The 22,042-nt window shown below is 61.5% G+C and overlaps 1 protein-coding gene across 1 annotated transcript in view; it reads right to left on the bottom strand.

Annotated features, from left to right (window-relative positions):
* The window catches only part of LOC147110073 (uncharacterized), a 39,483-nt gene extending 17,856 nt beyond the window's left edge, over positions 1 to 21,627 (bottom strand). Inside the window, exons 1-4 of the mRNA XM_086004240.1 lie at positions 21,245 to 21,627; positions 19,077 to 19,143; positions 16,202 to 16,453; positions 13,642 to 13,707 (exon numbers count right to left, since the gene is read on the bottom strand). Of these exons, the coding sequence (XP_085860366.1) occupies positions 13,642 to 13,707; positions 16,202 to 16,453; positions 19,077 to 19,143; positions 21,245 to 21,268 (409 nt within the window). The 5' untranslated portion in view covers positions 21,269 to 21,627. The remainder of the gene's footprint in view (positions 1 to 13,641; positions 13,708 to 16,201; positions 16,454 to 19,076; positions 19,144 to 21,244) is intronic.
* Positions 21,628 to 22,042: the final 415 nt, after the last annotated feature.

Raw genomic sequence — 22,042 nt, 5'->3', positions numbered from 1 at the left:
TGCCCCTCCGACAGTGCGGCGCTTCCTCAGTACTGCCCCTCCGACAGTGCGGCGCTCCCTCAGTACTGAACCTCCGACAGTGCGGCGCTTACTCAGTACCGCCCCTCCGACAGTGCGGCGCTCCCTCAGTACCGCCCCTCTGACAGTGCAGCGATCCATCAGTACCACCCCTCCGACAGTGCGGCGCTCCCTCAGTACCGCCCCTCCGACAGTGCGGCGCTCCCTCAGTACCGCACCTCCGACAGTGCATCGCTCCCTCAGTACCGCCCCTCCGACAGTGCGGCGCTCCCTCAATACCGCCCCTCCGACAGTGCGGCGCTCCCTCAGTACTGACCCTCCGAGAGTGCGGCGCTCCCTCAGGACTGCCCCTCCGATAGTGCGGCGCTCCCTCAATACCGCCCCTCCGACAGTGCGGCGCTCCCTCAGTACTGCCCCTCCGACAGTGCGGCGCTCCCTCAGTACCGCCCCTCCGACAGTGCGGCGCTCCCTCAGTACCGCCCCTCCGACAGTGCGGCGCTCCCTCAGTACCGCCCCTCCGACAGTGCAGCGCTCCCTCAGTACCGCTCCTCCGACAGTGCGGCGCTCCCTCAGTATTGCCCCCCGACAGTGCGGCGCTCCCTCAGTACTGACCCTCCGACAGTGCGGCGCTCCCTCAGTACTGCCCCCCGACAGTGCGGCTCTCCCTCAGTACTGCCACTCCGACAGTGCGGCGCTCCCTCAGTACCGCCCCTCCGACAGTGCGGCGCTCCCTCAGTACTGCCCCTCTGACAGTGCTGCGCTCCCTCAGTACTGCCCCTCTGACAGTGGGGCGCTCCCTCAGTACTGCCCCTCCGACAGTGCGGCGCTCCCTCAGTACTGATCCTCCGACAGTGCGGCGCTCCCTCAATTCTGTCCCTCCGACAGTGCGGCGCTCCCTCAGTACTGACCCTCCAACAGTGCGGCGCTCCCTCAATTCTGCCCCTCCGACAGTGCGGCGCTCCCTCAGTACTGACCCTCCGAGGGTGCGGCGCTCCCTCAGTACTGCCCCTCCGACAGTGCGGCGCTCCCTCAGTACGGCCCCTCCGACAGTGCGGTGCTCCCTCAGTACTGCCCCTCCGACAGTGCGGCGCTCCCTCAGTACCGCTCCTCCGACATTGCGGCGCTCCCTCAGTACCACCCCTCCGACAGTGCGGCGCTCCCTCAGTACCGCCCCTCCGACAGTGCGGCGCTCCCTCAGTACTGCCTCTCCAACAGTGCGGCACTCCCTCAGTACCGCCCCCCCGACAGTGCGGCGCTCCCTCAGTACTGACCCTCCGACAGTGCGGCGCTCCCTCAGTACTGCCCCCTGACAGTGCGGTGCTCCCTCAGTACTGCCTCTCCAACAGTGTGGCGCTCCCTCAATACTGCCCATCCGACAGTGCGGCGCTCCCTCAGTACTGACCCTCCAACATTGCGGCGCTCCCTCAATACTGCCCCTCCGACAGTGCGGCGCTCCCTCAGTACTGACCCTCCGAAAGTGTGGCACTCCCTCAGTACTGACCCTCCAACAGTGCGGCGCTCCCTCAGTATTGCCCCTCCGACAGTGCGGCGCTCCCTCAGTACCGCCCCTCCGACAGTGCGGCGCTCCCTCAGTGCCGCCCCTCCGACAGTGCGGCGCTCCCTCAGTACCGCCCCTCCGACAGTGCGGCGCTCCCTCAGTACCGCCCCTCCGACAGTGCGGCTCTCCCTCAGTACCGTCCCTCCGACAGTGCGGCGCTCCCTCAGTACCGCCCCTCCGACAGTGCGGCGCTCCCTCAGTACCGCCCCTCCGACAGTGCGGCGCTCCCTCAGTACTGCCCCTCCGACACTGCGGCGCTCCCTCAGTACTGCCCCTCCGACAGTGCGGCGCTCCCTCAGTACTGCCCCTCCGACACTGCGGCGCTCCCTCAGTACCGCACCTCCGACAGTGCGGCGCTCCCTCAGTACTGCCCCTCCGACAGTGCGGCGCTCCCTCAGTACTGCCCCCCGACAGTGCGGCGCTCCCTCAGTACTGACCCTCCGACAGTGCGGCGCTCCCTCAGTACTGCCCCCCGACAGTGCGGCGCTCCCTCAGTACTGCCCCCCGACAGTGCCGCGCTCCTTCAGTACTGCCCCTCCGACAGTGCGGCGCTCCCTCAGTACCGCCTCTCCGACAGTGCGGCGCTCCCTCAGTACTGCCCCTCGACAGTGCGGCGCTCCCTCAGTACTGACCCTCCAACAGAGCGGCGCTCCCTCAGTACTGCCCCCCGACAGTGCGGCTCTCCCTCAGTACTGCCCCTCCGACAGTGCGGCGCTCCCTCAGTACCGCCCCTCCGACAGTGCGGCGCTCCCTCAGTGCTGCCCCTCTGACAGTGCTGCGCTCCCTCAGTACTGCCCCTCCGACAGTGCGGCGCTCCCTCAGTACTGCCCCTCGACAGTGCGGCGCTCCCTCAGTACCGCCCCTGCGACAGTGCGGCGCGCCCTCAGTACTGCCCCTCCGACAGTGCGGCGCTTCCTCAGTACTGCCCCTCCGACAGTGCTGCGCTCCCTCCGTACTGAACCTCCGACAGTGCGGCGCTTCCTCAGTACCGCCCCTCCGACAGTGCGGCGCTCCCTCAGTACCGCCCCTCTGACAGTGCAGCGATCCATCAGTACCACCCCTCCGACAGTGCGGCGCTCCCTCAGTACCGCCCCTCCGACAGTGCTGCGCTACCTCAGTACCGCCCCTCCGACAGTGCAGCGCTCCCTCAGTACCGCCCCTCCGACAGTGCGGCGCTCCCTCAATACCGCCCCTCCGACAGTGCGGCGCTCCCTCAGTACTGACCCTCCGAGAGTGCGGCGCTCACTCAGGACTGCCCCTCCGATAGTGCGGCGCTCCCTCAATACCGCCCCTCCGACAGTGCGGCGCTCCCTCAGTACTGCCCCTCCGACAGTGCGGCGCTCCCTCAGTACCGCCCCTCCGACAGTGCGGCGCTCCCTCAGTACCGCCCCTCCGACAGTGCGGCGCTCCCTCAGCACCGCCCCTCCGACAGTGTGTCTCTCCCTCAGTACCGCCCCTCCGACAGTGCGGCGCTCCCTCAGTACCGCTCCTCCGACAGTGCGGCGCTCCCTCAGTATTGCCCCCCGACAGTGCGGCGCTCCCTCAGTACTGACCCTCCGACAGTGCGGCGCTCCCTCAGCACCGCCCCTCCGACAGTGCACCGCTCCCTCAGGACTGCCCCTCCGACAGTGCGGCGCTCCCTCAGTACCGCCCCTCCGACAGTGCGGCACTCCCTCAGTACTGACCCTCCGACAGTGCGGCGCTCCCTCAGTACCGCCCCTCCGACAGTGCGGCGCTCCCTCAATACTGCCCCCCCGACAGTGCGGCGCTCCCTCAGTACTGACCCTCCGACAGTGCGGCGCTCCCTCAATACTGCCCCCCCGACAGTGCGGCGCTCCCTCAGTACTGACCCTCCGAGAGTGCGGCGCTCCCTCAGTACTGCCCCTCCGATAGTGCGGCGCTCCCTCAGTACTGAACCTCCGACAGTGCGGCGCTTACTCAGTACCCGCCCCTCCGACAGTGCGGCGCTCCCTCAGTACCGCCACTCTGACAGTGCAGCGATCCATCAGTACCACCCCTCCGACAGTGCGGCGCTCCCTCAGTACCGCCCCTCCGACAGTGCGGCGCTCCCTCAGTACCGCCCCTCCGACAGTGCAGCGCTCCCTCAGTACCGCCCCTCCGACAGTGCGGCGCTCCCTCAATACCGCCCCTCCGACAGTGCGGCGCTCCCTCAGTACTGACCCTCCGAGAGTGCGGCGCTCCCTCAGGACTGCCCCTCCGATAGTGCGGCGCTCCCTCAATACCGCCCCTCCGACAGTGCGGCGCTCCCTCAGTACTGCCCCTCCGACAGTGCGGCGCTCCCTCAGTACCGCCCCTCCGACAGTGCGGCGCTCCCTCAGTACCGCCCCTCCGACAGTGTGGCGCTCCCTCAGTACCGCCCCTCCGACAGTGTGGCTCTCCCTCAGTACCGCCCCTCCGACAGTGCGGCGCTCCCTCAGTACCGCTCCTCCGACAGTGCGGCGCTCCCTCAGTATTGCCCCACGACAGTGCGGCGCTCCCTCAGTACTGACCCTCCGACAGTGCGGCGCTCCCTCAGTACTGCCCCCCGACAGTGCGGCTCTCCCTCAGTACTGCCCCTCCGACAGTGCGGCGCTCCCTCAGTACCGCCCCTCCGACAGTGCGGCGCTCCCTCAGTACTGCCCCTCTGACAGTGCTGCGCTCCCTCAGTACTGCCCCTCTGACAGTGGGGCGCTCCCTCACTACTGCCCCTCCGACAGTGCGGCGCTCCCTCAGTACTGAACCTCCGACAGTGCGGCGCTCCCTCAATTCTGCCCCTCCGACAGTGCGGCGCTCCCTCAGTTCTGACCCTCCAACAGTGCAGCGCTCCCTCAATACTGCCCCTCCGACAGTGCGGCGCTCCCTCAGTACTGACCCTCCGAGGGTGCGGCGCTCCCTCAGTACTGCCCCTCCGACAGTGCGGCGCTCCCTCAGTACGGCCCCTCCGACAGTGCGGCGCTCCCTCAGTACTGCCCCTCCGACAGTGCAGCGCTCCCTCAGTACCGCTCCTCCGACATTGCGGCGCTCCCTCAGTACCACCCCTCCGACAGTGCGGCGCTCCCTCAGTACCGCCCCTCCGACAGTGCGGCGCTCCCTCAGTACTGCCCCTCCAACAGTGCGGCACTCCCTCAGTACCGCCCCCCGACAGTGTGGCGCTCCCTCAGTCCTGACCCTCCGACAGTGCGGCGCTCCCTCAGTACTGCCCCCTGACAGTGCGGCGCTCCCTCAGTACTGCCTCTCCGACAGTGTGGCGCTCCCTCAATACTGCCCATCCGACAGTGCGGCGCTCCCTCAGTACTGACCCTCCGACATTGCGGCGCTCCCTCAATACTGCGCCTCCGACAGTGCGGCGCTCCCTCAGTACTGACCCTCCGAAAGTGTGGCACTCCCTCAGTACTGACCCTCCAACAGTGCGGCGCTCCCTCAGTATTGCCCCTCCGACAGTGCGGCGCTCCCTCAGTACCGCCCCTCCGACAGTGCGGCGCTCCCTCAGTGCCGCCCCTCCGACAGTGCGGCGCTCCCTCAGTACCGCCCCTCCGACAGTGCGGCGCTCCCTCAGTACCGCCCCTCCGACAGTGCGGCTCTCCCTCAGTACCGCCCCTCCGACAGTGCGGCGCTCCCTCAGTACCGCCCCTCCGACAGTGCGGCGCTCCCTCAGTACCGCCCCTCCGACAGTGCGGCGCTCCCTCAGTACTGCCCCTCCGACACTGCGGCGCTCCCTCAGTACTGCCCCTCCGACAGTGCGGCGCTCCCTCAGTACTGCCCCTCCGACACTGCGGCGCTCCCTCAGTACTGCCCCTCCGACAGTGTGGCGCTCCCTCAGTACTGCCCCTCCGACAGTGCGGCGCTCCCTCAGTACTGCCCCCCGACAGTGCGGCGCTCCCTCAGTACTGACCCTCCGACAGTGCGGCGCTCCCTCAGTACTGCCCCCCGACAGTGCGGCGCTCCCTCAGTACTGCCCCCCGACAGTGCCGCGCTCCTTCAGTACTGCCCCTCCGACAGTGCGGCGCTCCCTCAGTACCGCCCCTCCGACAGTGCGGCGCTCCCTCAGTACTGCCCCTCGACAGTGCGGCGCTCCCTCAGTACTGACCCTCCGACAGAGCGGCGCTCCCTCAGTACTGCCCCCCGACAGTGCGGCTCTCCCTCAGTACTGCCCCTCCGACAGTGCGGCGCTCCCTCAGTACCGCCCCTCTGACAGTGCGGCGCTCCCTCAGTGCTGCCCCTCTGACAGTGCTGCGCTCCCTCAGTACTGCCCCTCCGACAGTGCGGCGCTCCCTCAGTACTGCCCCTCCGACTGTGCGGCGCTCCCTCAGTACTGAACCTCCGACAGTGCGGCGCTCCCTCAATATTGCCCCTCCGACAGTGCGGAGCTCCCTCAGTACTGACCCTCCGACAGTGCGGCGCTCCCTCAATACTGCCCCTCCGACAGTGCGGCGCTCCCTCAGTACTGACCCTCCGAGAGTGCGGCGCTCCCTCAGTACTGACCCTCCGATAGTGCGGCGCTCCCTCAGTACTGACCCTCCGACAGTGCGGCGCTCCCTCAGTACCGCCCCTCTGACAGTGCGGCGCTCCCTCAGTACCGCCCCTCCGACAGTGCGGTGCTCCCTCAATACCGCCCCTCCGACAGTGCGGCGCTCCCTCAGTACCGCTCCCCCAATGCTCCCTCAGTACTGCCCCTCTGACAGTGCTGCACTCCCTCAGTACTGCCCCTCCGACAGTGCGGTGCTCCTTCAGTACTGCCCCCCGACAGTGCGGCTCTCCCTCAGTACTGCCCCTCCGACAGTGCAGCGCTCCCTCAGTACCCGCCCCTCCGACAGTGCGGCGCTCCCTCAGTACTGCCCCTCTGACAGTGCTGCGCTCCCTCAGTACTGCCCCTCCGACAGTGCGGCGCTCCCTCAGTACTGCCCCTCCGACTGTGCGGCGCTCCCTCAGTACTGAACATCCGACAGTGCAGCGCTCCCTCAATATTGCCCCTCCGACAGTGCGGAGCTCCCTCAGTACTGACCCTCCGACAGTGCGGCGCTCCCTCAATACTGCCCCTCCGACAGTGCTGCGCTCCCTCAGTACTGCCCCTCCGACAATGCAGCGCTTCCTCAGTACTGCCCCTCCGACAGTGCGGCGCTCCCTCAGTACTGAACCTCCGACAGTGCAGCGCTTCCTCAGTAACGCCCCTCCGACAGTGCGGCGCTCCCTCAGTACCGCCCCTCTGACAGTGCAGCGATCCATCAGTACCACCCCTCCGACAGTGCGGCGCTCCCTCAGTACCGCCCCTCCGACAGTGCAGCGCTCCCTCAGTACCGCCCCTCCGACAGTGCGGCGCTCCCTCAATACCGCCCCTCCGACAGTGCGGCGCTCCCTCAGTACTGACTCTCCGAGAGTGCGGCGCTCCCTCAGGACTGCCCCTCCGATAGTGCGGCGCTCCCTCAATACCGCCCCTCCGACAGTGCGGCGCTCCCTCAGTACCGCCCCTCCGACAGTGCGGCGCTCCCTCAGTACCGCCCCTCCGACAGTGCGGCGCTCCCTCAGTACCGCCCCTCCGACAGTGCGGCGCTCCCTCAGTACCGCCCCTCCGACAGTGTGGCTCTCCCTCAGTACCGCCCCTCCGACAGTGCGGCGCTCCCTCAGTACCGCTCCTCCGACAGTGCGGCGCTCCCTCAGTATTGCCCCCCGACAGTGCGGCGCTCCCTCAGTACTGACCCTCCGACAGTGCGGCGCTCCCTCAGTACTGCCCCACCGACAGTGCGGCTCTCCCTCAGTACTGCCCCTCCGACAGTGCGGCGCTCCCTCAGTACCCGCCCCTCCGACAGTGCGGCGCTCCCTCAGTACTGCCCCTCTGACAGTGCTGCGCTCCCTCAGTACTGCCCCTCTGACAGTGGGGCGCTCCCTCAGTACTGCCCCTCCGACAGTGCGGCGCTCCCTCAGTACTGAACCTCCGACAGTGCGGCGCTCCCTCAATTCTGCCCCTCCGACAGTGCGGCGCTCCCTCAGTACTGACCCTCCGAGGCTGCGGCGCTCCCTCAGTACTGCCCCTCCGACAGTGCGGCGCTCCCTCAGTACGGCCCCTCCGACAGTGCGGCGCTCCCTCAGTACCGTCCCTCCGAAAGTGCGGCGCTCTCTCAGTACCGCTCCTCCGACATTGCGGCGCTCCCTCAGTACCACCCCTCCGACAGTGCGGCGCTCCCTCAGTACCACCCCTCCGACAGTGCGGCGCTCCCTCCGTACTGCCCCTCCAACAGTGCGGCACTCCCTCAGTACCGCCCCCCCGACAGTGCGGCGCTCCCTCAGTACTGACCCTCCGACAGTGCGGCGCTCCCTCAGTACTGCCTCCTGACAGTGCGGCGCTCCCTCAGTACTGCCTCTCCGACAGTGTGGCGCTCCCTCAGTACTGCCCCTCCGACAGTGCGGCGCTCCCTCAGTACCGCCTCTCCGACAGTGCGGCGCTCCCTCACTACCGCTCCCCCAACGCTCCTCAGTACTGCCCCTCCGACAGTGCGGCGCTCCCTCAGTACTGCCCCTCCGACACTGCGGCGCTCCCTCAGTACTGCCCCTCCGACAGTGCGGCGCTCCCTCAGTACTGCCCCTCCGACAGTGCGGCGCTCCCTCAATAGTGCCCGACAGTGCGGCGCTCCCTCAGTACTGACCCTCCGACAGTGCGGCGCTCCCTCAGTACTGCCGCCCGACAGTGCGGCGCTCCCTCAGTACTGCCCGCCGACAGTGCCGCGCTCCTTCAGTACTGCCCCTCCGACAGAGCGGCGCTCCCTCAGTACCGCCCCTCCGACAGTGCGGCGCTCCCTCAGTACTGCCCCTCGACAGTGCGGCGCTCCCTCAGTACTGACCCTCCGACAGTGCGGCGCTCCATCAGTACTGCCCCCCGACAGTGCGGCTCTCCCTCAGTACTGCCCCTCCGACAGTGCGGCGCTCCCTCAGTACCGCCCCTCCGACAGTGCGGCGCTCCCTCAGTACTGACCCTCCAACAGTGCAGCGCTCCCTCAATACTGCCCCTCCGACAGTGCGGCGCTCCCTCAGTACTGACCCTCCGAGGGTGCGGCGCTCCCTCAGTACTGCCCCTCCGACAGTGCGGCGCTCCCTCAGTACGGCCCCTCCGACAGTGCGGCGCTCCCTCAGTACTGCCCCTCCGACAGTGCGGCGCTCCCTCAGTACCGCTCCTCCGACATTGCGGCGCTCCCTCAGTACCACCCCTCCGACAGTGCGGCGCTCCCTCAGTACCGCCCCCTCCGACAGTGCGGCGCTCCCTCAGTACTGCCCCTCCAACAGTGCGGCACTCCCTCAGTACCGCCCCCACGACAGTGCGGCGCTCCCTCAGTACTGACCCTCCGACAGTGCGGCGCTCCCTCAGTACTGCCCCCTGACAGTGCGGCGCTCCCTCAGTACTGCCTCTCCGACATTGCGGCGCTCCCTCAATACTGCCCCTCCGACAGTGCGGCGCTCCCTCAGTACTGACCCTCCGAAAGTGTGGCACTCCCTCAGTACTGACTCTCCAACAGTGCGGCGCTCCCTCAGTATTGCCCCTCCGACAGTGCGGCGCTCCCTCAGTACCGCCCCTCCGACAGTGCGGCGCTCCCTCACTGCCGCCCCTCCGACAGTGCGGCGCTCCCTCAGTACCGCCCCTCCGACAGTGCGGCGCTCCCTCAGTACCGCCCCTCCGACAGTGCGGCTCTCCCTCAGTACCGCCCCTCCGACAGTGCGGCGCTCCCTCAGTACCGCCCCTCCGACAGTGCGGCGCTCCCTCAGTACCGCCCCTCCGACAGTGCGGCGCTCCCTCAGTACTGCCCCTCCGACACTGCGGCGCTCCCTCAGTACTGCCCCTCCGACAGTGCGGTGCTCCCTCAGTACTGCCACTCCGACACTGCGGCGCTCCCTCAGTACTGCCCCTCCGACAGTGCGGCGCTCCCTCAGTACTGCCCCTCCGACAGTGCGGCGCTCCCTCAGTACTGCCCCCCGACAGTGCGGCGCTCCCTCAGTACTGACCCTCCGACAGTGCGGCGCTCCCTCAGTACTGCCCCCCGACAGTGCGGCGCTCCCTCAGTACTGCCCCCCGACAGTGCCGCGCTCCTTCAGTACTGCCCCTCCGACAGTGCGGCGCTCCCTCAGTACCGCCCCTCCGACAGTGCGGCGCTCCCTCAGTACTGCCCCTCGACAGTGCGGCGCTCCCTCAGTACTGACCCTCCGACAGAGCGGCGCTCCCTCAGTACTGCCCCCCGACAGTGCAGCTCTCCCTCAGTACTGCCCCTCCGACAGTGCGGCGCTCCCTCAGTACCGCCCCTCCGACAGTGCGGCGCTCCCTCAGTGCTGCCCCTCTGACAGTGCTGCGCTCCCTCAGTACTGCCCCTCCGACAGTGCGGCGCTCCCTCAGTACTGCCCCTCCGACTGTGCGGTGCTCCCTCAGTACTGAACCTCCGACAGTGCGGCGCTCCCTCAATATTGCCCCTCCGACAGTGCGGAGCTCCCTCAGTACTGACCCTCCGACAGTGCGGCGCTCCCTCAATACTGCCCCTCCGACAGTGCGGCGCTCCCTCAGTACTGACCCTCCGACAGTGCGGCGCTCCCTCAGTACCGCCCCTCTGACAGTGCGGCGCTCCCTCAGTACCGCCCCCTCCGAGAGTGCGGTGCTCCCTCAATACCGCCCCTCCGACAGTGCGGCGCTCCCTCAGTACCGCTCCCCCAATGCTCCCTCAGTACTGCCCCTCTGACAGTGCTGCACTCCCTCAGTACTGCCCCTCCGACAGTGCGGTGCTCCCTCAGTACTGCCCCCCGACAGTGCGGCTCTCCCTCAGTACTGCCCCTCCGACAGTGCGGCACTCCCTCAGTACCGCCCCTCCGACAGTGCGGCGCTCCCTCAGTACTGCCCCTCTGACAGTGCTGCGCTCCCTCAGTACTGCCCCTCCGACAGTGCGGCGCTCCCTCAGTACAGCCCCTCCGACTGTGCGGCGCTCCCTCAGTACTGAACCTCCGACAGTGCGGCGCTCCCTCAATATTGCCCCTCCGACAGTGCGGAGCTCCCTCAGTACTGACCCTCCGACAGTGCGGCGCTCCCTCAATACTGCCCCTCCGACAGTGCTGCGCTCCCTCAGTACTGCCCCTCCGACAGTGCAGCGCTTCCTCAGTACTGCCCCTCCGACAGTGCGGCGCTCCCTCAGTACTGAAACTCCGACAGTGCGGCGCTTCCTCAGTAACGCCCCTCCGACAGTGCGGCGCTCCCTCAGTACCGCCCCTCTGACAGTGCAGCGATCCATCAGTACCACCCCTCCGACAGTGCGGCGCTCCCTCAGTACCGCCCCTCCGACAGTGCAGCGCTCCCTCAGTACCGCCCCTCCGACAGTGCGGCGCTCCCTCAATACCGCCCCTCCGACAGTGCGGCGCTCCCTCAGTACTGATCCTCCGAGAGTGCGGCGCTCCCTCAGGACTGCCCCTCCGATAGTGCGGCGCTCCCTCAATACCGCCCCTCCGACAGTGCGGCGCTCCCTCAGTACCGCCCCTCCGACAGTGCGGCGCTCCCTCAGTACCGCCCCTCCGACAGTGCGGCGCTCCCTCAGTACCGCCCCTCCGACAGTGTGGCGCTCCCTCAGTACCGCTCCTCCGACAGTGCGGCGCTCCCTCAGTATTGCCCCCCGACAGTGCGGCGCTCCCTCAGTACTGACCCTCCGACAGTGCGGCGCTCCCTCAGTACTGCCCCCCCGACAGTGCGGCTCTCCCTCAGTACTGCCCCTCCGACAGTGCAGCGCTCCCTCAGTACCGCCCCTCCGACAGTGCGGCGCTCCCTCAGTACTGCCCCTCTGACAGTGCTGCGCTCCCTCAGTACTGCCCCTCTGACAGTGGGGCGCTCCCTCAGTACTGCCCCTCCGACAGTGCGGCGCTCCCTCAGTACTGAACCTCCGACAGTGCGGCGCTCCCTCAATTCTGCCCCTCCGACAGTGCGGCGCTCCCTCAGTACTGACCCTCCGAGGGTGCGGCGCTCCCTCAGTACTGCCCCTCCGACAGTGCGGCGCTCCCTCAGTACGGCCCCTCCGACAGTGCGGCGCTCCCTCAGTACCGCCCCTCCGAAAGTGCGGCGCTCCCTCAGTACCGCTCCTCCGACATTGCGGCGCTCCCTCAGTACCACCCCTCCGACAGTGCGGCGCTCCCTCAGTACCACCCCTCCGACAGTGCGGCGCTCCTCAGTACTGCCCCTCCAACAGTGCGGCACTCCCTCAGTACCAGCCCCCCCGACAGTGCGGCGCTCCCTCAGTACTGACCCTCCGACAGTGCGGCGCTCCCTCAGTACTGCCCCCTGACAGTGCGGCGCTCCCTCAGTACTGCCTCTCCGACAGTGTGGCGCTCCCTCAGTACTGCCCCTCCGACAGTGCGGTGCTCCCTCAGTACCGCCCCTCCGACAGTGCGGCGCTCCCTCACTACCGCTCCCCCCAACGCTCCCTCAGTACTGCCCCTCCGACACTGCGGCGCTCCCTCAGTACTGCCCCTCCGACAGTGCGGCGCTCCCTCAGTACTGCCCCTCCGACAGTGCGGCGCTCCCTCAATAGTGCCCGACAGTGCGGCGCTCCCTCAGTACTGACCCTCCGACAGTGCGGCGCTCCCTCAGTACTGCCCCCCGACAGTGCGGCGCTCCCACAGTACTGCCCCCCGACAGTGCCGCGCTCCTTCAGTACTGCCCCTCCGACAGTGCGGCGCTCCCTCAGTACCCCGCCCCTCCGACAGTGCGGCGCTCCCTCAGTACTGCCCCTCGACAGTGCGGCGCTCCCTCAGTACTGACCCTCCGACAGTGCGGCGCTCCCTCAGTACTGCCCCCCGACAGTGCGGCTCTCCCTCAGTACTGCCCCTCCGACAGTGCGGCGCTCCCTCAGTACCGCCCCTCCGACAGTGCGGCGCTCACTCAGTACTGCCCCTCTGACAGTGCTGCGCTCCCTCAGTACTGCCCTTCGACAGTGCGGCGCTCCCTCAGTACTGCCCCTCCGACTGTGCGGCGCTCCCTCAGTACTGAACCTCCGACAGTGCGGCGCTCCCTCAATATTGCCCCTCTGACAGTGCGGAGCTCCCTCAGTACTGACCCTCCGACAGTGCGGCGCTCCCTCAATACTGCCCCTCCGACAGTGCGGCACTCCCTCTGTACTGACCCTCCGAGAGTGCGGCGCTCCCTCAGTACTGACCCTCCGATAGTGCGGCGCTCCCTCAGTACTGACCCTCCGACAGTGCGGGGCTCCCTCAGTACCGCCCCTCTGACAGTGCGGCGCTCCCTCAGTACCGCCCCTCCGACAGTGCGGTGCTCCCTCAATACCGCCCCTCCGACAGTGCGGCGCTCCCTCAGTACCGCTCCCCCAACGCTCCCTCAGTACTGCCCCTCCGACAGTGCAGCGCTCCGTCAGTACCCGCCCCTCCGACAGTGCGGCGCTCCCTCAGTACTGCCCCTCCGACAGTGCGGCGCTCCCTCATTACCGCCCCTCCGACAGTGCGGCACTCCCTCAGTACTGCCCCTCCGACAGTGCGGCTCTCCCTCAGTACTGCCCCTCCGACAGTGCGGCGCTCCCTCAGTACTGCTCCTCCGACAGTGCAGCGCTCCCTCAGTACTGACCCTCCGACAGTGCAGCGCTCCCTCAGTACTGCCCCTCCGACAGTGCGGCGCTCCCTCATTACCGCCCCTCCGACAGTGCGGCGCTCTCTCAGTACTGCCCCCCGACAGTGCGGCGCTCCCTCAGTACTGCCCCTCCGACAGTGCAGCGCTCCCTCAGTACTGACCCTCCGACAGTGCAGCGCTCCCTCTGTACTGCCCCTCCGACAGTGCGGCGCTCCCTCAGTACTGCCCCTCCGACAGTTCGCCGCTCCCTCAGTACTGACCCTCCGACAGTGCGGTGCTCCCTCAATACTGATACTGGGGAGTGTGGGCCTTGAATTTGTGCCCTAGTCTCTGGGGTGCAATTTGAACCCACGACCGTCTGACTCAGGAGAGAGAGAGAGAGAGAGAGAGAGAGAGTGAGAGAGAGAGAGAGTGAGCACTAAGCCCACTGAATCACTGCGGACACCTTGTATAAAAAGTATTAAATCTGAGCTGGTGTTACCTGAGGTTGTATTGAGACATTTGTCCGAATCTGCCAAAGCTTTGCTTGCTTCTTGGGTAGAACAATCTGAAAAGCAAAGCAGACAATTCAATTGAGCAGTTATGTAAAATATTTGCGTTTTTCTCCTGTTAAATGCATTTTCTCCCCCTGGATAAGTACTTGAAGGGGAAACATTTGCAGTGTTCTGGGGAAAGAGCAGTGGGGAGTGGGGCTAATTGGAGAGCTCTTTCAAAGAGCCGGCACAGGCACGATGGGCCGAGTGGCCGCCTCCTGTGCTGTGTGATTCTAGGTGACCCCTCCTGCTGTGGTGCAGATCTACAGGAAGCAGGCAGCCTTCGATGTGTCACCCCAGTCACAGTGACTGAACAGCGATCATGGATTGTATCACCACCGAGCTCAGATTCCCATCTTACTTTCAACGGCATTACCATCGCTGAATCCCCCACCATCAACACCCTGGGGGTCACCATTGACCAGAAACTTAACTGGACCAGCCACATAAACACTGTGGCAACAAGAGCAGGTCAGAGGCTGGGTATTCTGCGGCGAGTGTCTCACCTCCTGACTCCCTAAAGCCTTTCCACCATCTACAAGGCACAAGTTAGGAGTGTGATGGAACACTCTCCACTTGCCTGGATGAGTGCAGCTCCAACAACACTCGAGAAGCTCGACACCATCCAGGACAAAGCAGCTCGCTTGATCGGCACCCCATCCACCACCTTAAACATTCACTCCCTCCACCACCGGCGCACCGTGGCTGCAGTGTGCACCATCTACAAGATGCACTGCAGCAACTCGCCAAGGCTTCTTCGGCATCACCTCCCAAACCCGCCACCTCTTCCACCTAGAAGGACAAGGGCAGCAGGCGCACGGGAACACCACCACCTCCAAGTTCCCCTCCAAGTCACACACCATCCTGACTTGGAAATATATCGGCCGTTCCTTCATCACCGGTGGGTCAAAATCCTGGAACTCCCTCCCTAACAGCACTGTGGGAGCACCTTCACCACACGGAATGCAGCGGTTCAAGAAGGTGGCTCACCACCACCTTCTCAAGGGGCAATTAGGGATGGGCAATAAATGCCAGCCTTGCCAGCGACACCCACATCCCAGGAACAAATAAAATATCTTGGGTCGCCGACTCTGGTTGGGTTTCTTCCTGGAGGCTTCATCGCGTGAGCTCTCATCTCCGACTGCCCCGTCCCCACCCTCCCACCATTGGCCGCCCGATACGTCGTTCTCGTGAGGCATTCTACGGCAAGTTTGACGGGCCGTTAATGCGCCAATGCAGCAGCCTCCTGAAAGTCACGGGGCGGTTTGTATGCAGGATTGCGTTTTCGCGAGGCGGGAGCCACGGAGAGATTTGAAAACAAGGATGAGTGTTGTAAAATCGAAGCTCCAGTGTCATGACAGGACCTTAAATCACGTCATTAACAGGATCCTTACGACATGAATTACCAGCCCTAAATGGCCGCGGCGAGATTCATTCACCTGAATGGCATAAACCGAGCAATTTCTTAAAATGCAAAGTTCAATGGGAAGGCTCAAGGCGAGATTTTTTTTTTAATTATTCATTCACGGGATGTGGGCATCACTGGCGAGGCTGGCATTTATTGCCCACCCTTAATTGCCCCTGAGAAGGTGGTGGTGAGCCACCTTCTCGAACCGCTGCACTCCGTGTGGTGAAGGTTAGGGAGTGTTGTGGAATATTTTAAACCAACACGCGACACAAGGTTTCAGATCGATAGTCAAGTTGTCTTTATTACACCGGTGGGGAGACAGTCTGCTCTGTCTGTAGCCAGACTTTTCCAAATTGGTACAGCAAACACTACATTTTTATACATTAAAATACACATGGCAGCCTCATGCACAATTCATTCCTGCAACCTGATTGGATCTTGGCCCACATGTACCTTCACGGATTGGTTACAAATCAGAATGTAAACATGTGTAAGCTGCCTCCTCAATCAATCACTCAAACTGCTGAATGCTAATTAAAAGATACCTTGGAATGGGACCTCGGTAATAAAGCTGTTAAAGGCAGTTGAAATGCTGGACAGCCTGTCTCCACTTAATTGCTTTTTTTTTTAAGTCTTCAAAAGGTCAGCTTTCTTGCCCGCCTCTTTACGGATGTGGCCTTTCATGTTAGCCCGTCTTTCTCACACCATTCAGTGAAACTGACAGCGATGTCATTTTAACACTTTCCCCACTGTAGGGAGGGAGTTCCAGGACCCGGCGACGATGAAGGAACGGCCGATATATTTCCAAGTCAGGATGGTGCGTGCGTGACTCGGAGGGGAACTTGGGGATTTGTTCTGTTTTGGCGAGGATAATGGCGGAGCGGCGCTAATCGTCCAGCAATGTGGGGAGAAGTGGAACGCACGCCGTATCTCCTCCTCGACAACAATTGCCGGGGTTTTTATTCAAGCGAGCTGATTAATGGCCGTGAAGTCGTCCTTATTTTTCCCGCAATTTCTGGGCCAAGAAAGTAAAGACCTATTCAGGAGAAAATAAGTGTTTAGCGCAAAGCAGAACCGCACGAAGATTCTTTTAAACTCACCGGCAGACGTTAAGTTGAAACTAAACTGCTCGGAGGACCCGTATTCGAGCCTCCATTTTTGAGCAATACCTTCCGCTGAAACTCTCGGGATGTAAATGGTGTAACAGCCGCTGCTGTTAAAACGTGCAGTGTAATTCTCTTTGCACTTTAAAATATTGCAAATCTCGTCTTTTATTCCATGTTTCAGGATTGGTTTCTGATTCTCAGCCACACATTCCTTCAATGTTATAGTAGCCGGTTTTCCAATACAATCTGAAAGTGATGGAAGAAACAGCTTTAGGCAATGTTCCACTTGTTTTAAGAACATAAGAACTAGGATCAGGAGTCGGCCATTCGGCCCCTTGAGTCTGCTCCACCATTCAATCAGATCAGGGCTGATCTTCTACCTCGACTACACTTTCCCGCCCGATCCCCATATCCCTCGATTCCCCTAGAGTCCAAAAATCTATCGATCTCAGTCTTGAATATACTCAACGACTGAGCCTCCACAGCCCTCTGGGGCAGAGAATTCCAAAGATTCACCGCCCTCTGAGTTAAGAAATTCCTCCTCATCTCAGTCCTAAATGGCCGAGCCCTTATCCCGAGACTGTGCCCCCTGGTTCTAGACTCCCCAGCCAGGGGAAACAACCTCTCAGCATCTGCCCTGTCAATCCCCCTCAGAATCTTATGTTTCAATGAGATCACCTCATTCTTCTAAACTCCAGAAAGTATAGGTCCAATCTACTCAATCTCTCTTCATAGGACAACCCGCTCATCTCAGGAATCAATCTAACCTTTGTTTGTTGCACCGCCTCTTAAGGCAAGTATATCCTTCCTTAGGTAATGAGACCCACACTGTGCACAGTACCCCAGGTGTGGGCTCATCAAAGCCCTGTGTGCATTTTTCGCTCCAACCCCACCCCCTGCAATTTGCTCCTCATTTTCTCTCCTGAAGCCATTGACCATCGAGTACTTTGGACACATTGTTGATGCAAGAGCCTGATATAGCAAGCATCATTGGCTATTCATCCACGTGAGGCATCACACCCAACGCAATCCTGTCCTCACATACATTGTGGGTGAGAACAGAGCTTGGGGCCATCAATATAAGATAGTCACTAATTATTCCAATAGGGAATTCAGGAGAAACTTCTAATCCCTCTCTCTCACACTCCTGTATCTGGGGAGGTCCCTCTAACCCCTCTCTCTCACACTCCTGTATCTGGGGAGGTCCCTCTAATCCCTCTCTTAGATGCCTGTATCTGGGGAGGTCTCTCTAGCCCCTCTCTCTCACACTCCTGTATCTGGGGAGGTCCCTCTAACCCCTCTCTCTCACACTCCTGTATCTGGGGAGGTCTCTCTAGCCCCTCTCTCTCACACTCCTGTATCTGGGGAGGTCCCTCTAACCCCTCTCTCTCACACTCCTGTATCTGGGGAGGTCCCTCTAACCACCGCACACACTCCTGTATCTCCCTCTAACCAGGGTGTAGGAAAGATTGAACAGCCTGGGGCTCTTTTCTCAATAAAGGAGAAGGCTGAGGGGTGACCTGATGGAGGTCTTTAAGATTATGAAGGGTTCGATAGGGTAAACGTAGAGAAGATGTTTCCACTTGTGGGGGAGACCAGAACTAGGGGCCATCAATATAAGATCGTCACTAATAAATCCAATGGGGAATTCAGGAGAAACTTCTTTACCCAGAGTGGTGAGAATGTGGAACTCGCTACCACAGGGAGTGGTTGAGGCGAAGAGCAGAGATGCATTTAAGGGGAAGCTGGATAAACACACGAGGGAGAAAGGAATAGAAGGATATGGTGATGGGGTGAGATGAAGAGGAGTGGGAGGAGGCTGGTGTTGATGGGGTGAGATGAAGAGGGGTGGGAGGAGGCTGGTGTGGATGGGGTGAGATGAAGAGGGGTGGGAGGAGGCTGGTGTTCATGGGGTGAGATGAAGAGGGGTGGGAGGAGGCTGGTGTTGACGGGGTGAGATGGACAGGGGTTGGAGGAGGCTGGTGTTGATGGGGTGAGATGAAGAGGGGTGGGAGGAGGCTGGTGTTGATGGGGTGAGATGAAGAGGGGTGGGAGGAGGCTGGTGTTGATGGGGTGAGATGGACAGGGGTGGGAGGAGGCTGGTGTTGATGGGGTGAGATGAAGAGGGGTGGGAGGAGGCTGGTGTTGATGGGGTGAGATGAAGAGGGGTGGGAGGAGGCTGGTGTTGATGGGGTGAGATGAAGAGGGGTGGGAGGAGGCTGGTGTTGACGGGGTGAGATGAAAAGGGGTGGGAGGAGGCTGGTTTTGATGGGGTGAGATGAAGAGGGGTGGGAGGAGGCTGGTGTTGACGGGGTGAGATGAAGAGGGGTGGGAGGAGGCTGGTGTTGATGGGGTGAGATGAAGAGGGGTGGGAGGAGGCTGATGTGGGGCATAAACACCGGCACGGACCAGATGGGCCGAATGGCCTGTTTCTGTGCTATGTTAAGCTACTATTGCAACACCTGATACACTTGAACGATGTGCCTGTAATGATTCAGACTGTCAGTTAAGAACAAGTGCCCAATTGCTCCTGAGCCTTGTGATGATGTCCATTGTGGGGATGTGTTAGTAAAGTTGAGGATGTTTTGCTGGGCCTGTTCTTTCTCTTCGATGCCTCTGGCAATGAGCAGTGAATCACTTCACTCATTCTTGGATCTGCTGGAGTTGGTTTGGTTTGGCCAGCCGCGATTGTACTTTGGACTGGGTAATGCGTCACAATACAGAGGCCAGGTAATTTTAGACCTGTGATAACAGTAGACATGGATGGTAGATCACTAACCCAGTCCTGCTGGAAAGGGATTAAAGATTAGTTGGAAACCCTGTGATAAATATTCAGTCTATAATTAACATTGCCGGCATTATTACATACCTGCCTCTGGGTCCATGTGGCAAATGTGGATGTGTATGAATATGAATATGCTCAGCACAGCAAGTACCTGTAATTAGTACCAAACAATTAATATATCCAGCTTACAATTGTCGCTGTAAACTGCGCTTTGTTCTGTGCCTGTTTCTTTTAGCGCGCAGTCCCTTTAATCACTTGGTTCCAATCTGTGGTGGTGGAATGACTGATGAAGTTACAGTTGTGGCTCAGTGGGTTTAGCACCCTCCCTCTCTCGTCTCCGAGTCAGAAGGTCATGGGTTCAACAACCACTCCAGAGACTTGAGCCCCATAGTCCAGGCCGACACTCCCCAGTGCCATTACTGAGGGAGCGCCGCACTGTCTGAGGGGCGGTACTGAGGGAGCGCCGCACTGTCGGAGGGGCGGTACTAAGGGAGTGCCGCACTGTCGGAGTGGCGGTACTGAGGGAGCGCCGCACTGTCGGAGGGGCAGTACTGAGGGAGCGCTGCACTGTCGGAGGGGCAGTGCTGAGGGAGCGCCGCACTGTCGGAGGGGCGGTACTGAGGGAGCACCGCACTGTCGGAGGGGTGGTACTGAGGGAGTGCCGCACTGTCGGAGGGGCAGTACTGAGGGAGCACCGCACTGTCGGAGGGGTAGTACTGAGGGAGCGCCGCACTGTCGGAGGGGCAGTACTGAGGGAGCGCCGCACTGTCGGAGGGGCAGTACTGAGGGAGCGCCGCACTGTCGGAGGGGCAGTACTGAGGGAGCGCCGCACTGTCGGAGGGGCAGTACTGAGCATGTGCCACACTGTCGGAGGGGCAGTACTGAGGGAGAGCCGCACTGTCGGAGGGGCAGTACTGAGGGAGCGCCGCACTGTCGGAGGGGCAGTACTGAGCATGTGCCACACTGTCGGAGGGGCAGTACTGAGGGAGCGCCGCACTGTCGGAGGGGTAGTACTGAGGGAGCGCCGTACTGCCGGAGGGGCAGTAAATTTGTTGATGTCGGTGGGGCTAAAGGAGTGTTTGTGCACTGATTGCCTGTTCTACACCCGGGCCCAATATTCAGTCCCATTGAGTTAAATGACCATTTCCTCACTATCAGTTCATATTGATTGCAGCAAAAACTTAACAACATCTTGCATTTATACAACGCTTTTAATGAAGTAATACCTCGCAAGGAACTTCACAGGAGTGATTATCAGACAGCGAACCACATAAGGAGATATTAGGACAGGTGACCAAAAGCTGGGTCAAAGAGGTCGGTTTTAAGGAGGATCTTAAAGGAGGAGAAAGAGGCGGAGAGGTTTAGGGAGGGAATTCCAGAGCTCAGGGCCCAGGCAGCTGAAGGCACGGCCGCCAATGATGGAGCGTTGGAAATTGGGGGATGTTCAAAAGTCCTGAATCGGTGGAACGCTGAGATCTAGGGAGATTATAGGGTTGGAGGAGATTAGAGATAGGGAGGGGGCGAGGAGGCCATGGAGGGATTTGAAAACAAGGAAGAGAATTTTAAAATCGAGGCGTTGCTTAACTGGGAGCCAATGTAGGTCAGCGAGCACAGGGGTGATGGGCGAACGGGACTTGGTGCGAGTTAGGACATGGGCAGCCGAGTTTTGGGTCACCTCAAGTTTACGGAGGGTAGAACTAGGGAGGCCAGCCAGGAGTGGGTTGGAATAGTCAAGCAGGGAGGTGATAACGGCATGGATGGGGGTTTCAGCAGCAGATAAGTTGAGGTATGGGCAGAGACGGCCGATATTACGAAGCTGGGAGGAGGCGGTGAACGGATATGCGATAGGAAGCTCAATTCGTGATCAAGTATGGCACCAAGGGTGCCAACAGACTTGGTCAGCCTTAGACAGTTCCCAGAGAGAGAGAGAGATCGAATCAGTGGAAAGGGAACGGAGTTTGTGGCATATTTACAGGTTAGAAAGAGAGAATTAGCACAGGCGCTGGGCGTAATATCACACCAGAACACCATTGACAAAACCAACGTAACAGGATTGGAGACCAGAGATGAAAGATGCAAAAAGGGAATTAAATCACGGGAAATGAAGCTAAAACAAATGGCAGAGAGAAAAATCAAAAGGTCTAGAGGTGGTGCTGAAAGACATGACACCCCAAAGCCTGCCCTCCCAGTATACCCCACCCCCCGGTGCCGTTTACACTCAGTGAATAGGTTGCACTGGATTGCTAACCTACCTTGGAAATAAAGGGCCCCCTCATGCTCGCCGAATATCACAGCTGGAGAGAGACACAGAAGTTCCTGGATTGGGAATCTCCCTCTCCGTGAAACGGATCGAAGACACAGCGGGAGGGACACTCCCGGTAAGAGCCCTATCGGACTTGATAAAGAGTTTCGCTTTTAAACATTAACTCGGAGATGCGGTTTCAACATAAAACAAGGCAGGGAGCTGCTGGCTCTTTGGTTGAACAGATGATCTCCTCCAGGCACTTGGGAAACATGTCCCAAAGGGAGCCGGGGCGCTGGATTGGCAGGTGTAGGCTGTGGACCATCGAGGGACTGAAGACTAACTGGAAGTGAGCCCGCCTGCTCCGAGAATCCTCACCTGTACACTGGGGCCCCGCCAGGTGTAATCTCCTGAATTGCTCAATCCAAGAGCTGGGCCAGTTTCCAGCCCTGGGGAGGAGTTCATAGAACCACACAGCACAGAAAGAGGCCATTCCCGCCCCGCTCTTTCCCTACAGCCCCACATAATCGTTCCTTTACAAGTATTTCTCCAATTCCCCTTTTGAAAGTTACTATTGAATCTGCTTCCACCGCCCTTTCAGGCAGCGCGTTCCAGATCACAACAACTCGCTGCGTAAAAACAATTCTCCTCATCTCCCCTCTGGTTCTTTTACCGATTATCTTCAATCTGTGTCCTCTGGTTACCGACCCTCCTGCCACTGGAAACAGTTTCTCCTTATTTACTCCATCAAAACCCCTCATGATTTTAAACGCCTCAATTAAATCTCCTCTTAACCTTCTCTGCTCTA

Source organism: Somniosus microcephalus, chromosome 12, assembly GCF_052327205.1.
Source record: "Somniosus microcephalus isolate GS21.2 chromosome 12, FLI_Smic_1.0, whole genome shotgun sequence".
Taxonomy (NCBI): domain Eukaryota; kingdom Metazoa; phylum Chordata; class Chondrichthyes; order Squaliformes; family Somniosidae; genus Somniosus; species Somniosus microcephalus.
Note: the sequence above shows the minus strand (reverse complement) of the source record. Positions and strands in the feature narration are given on the sequence as shown.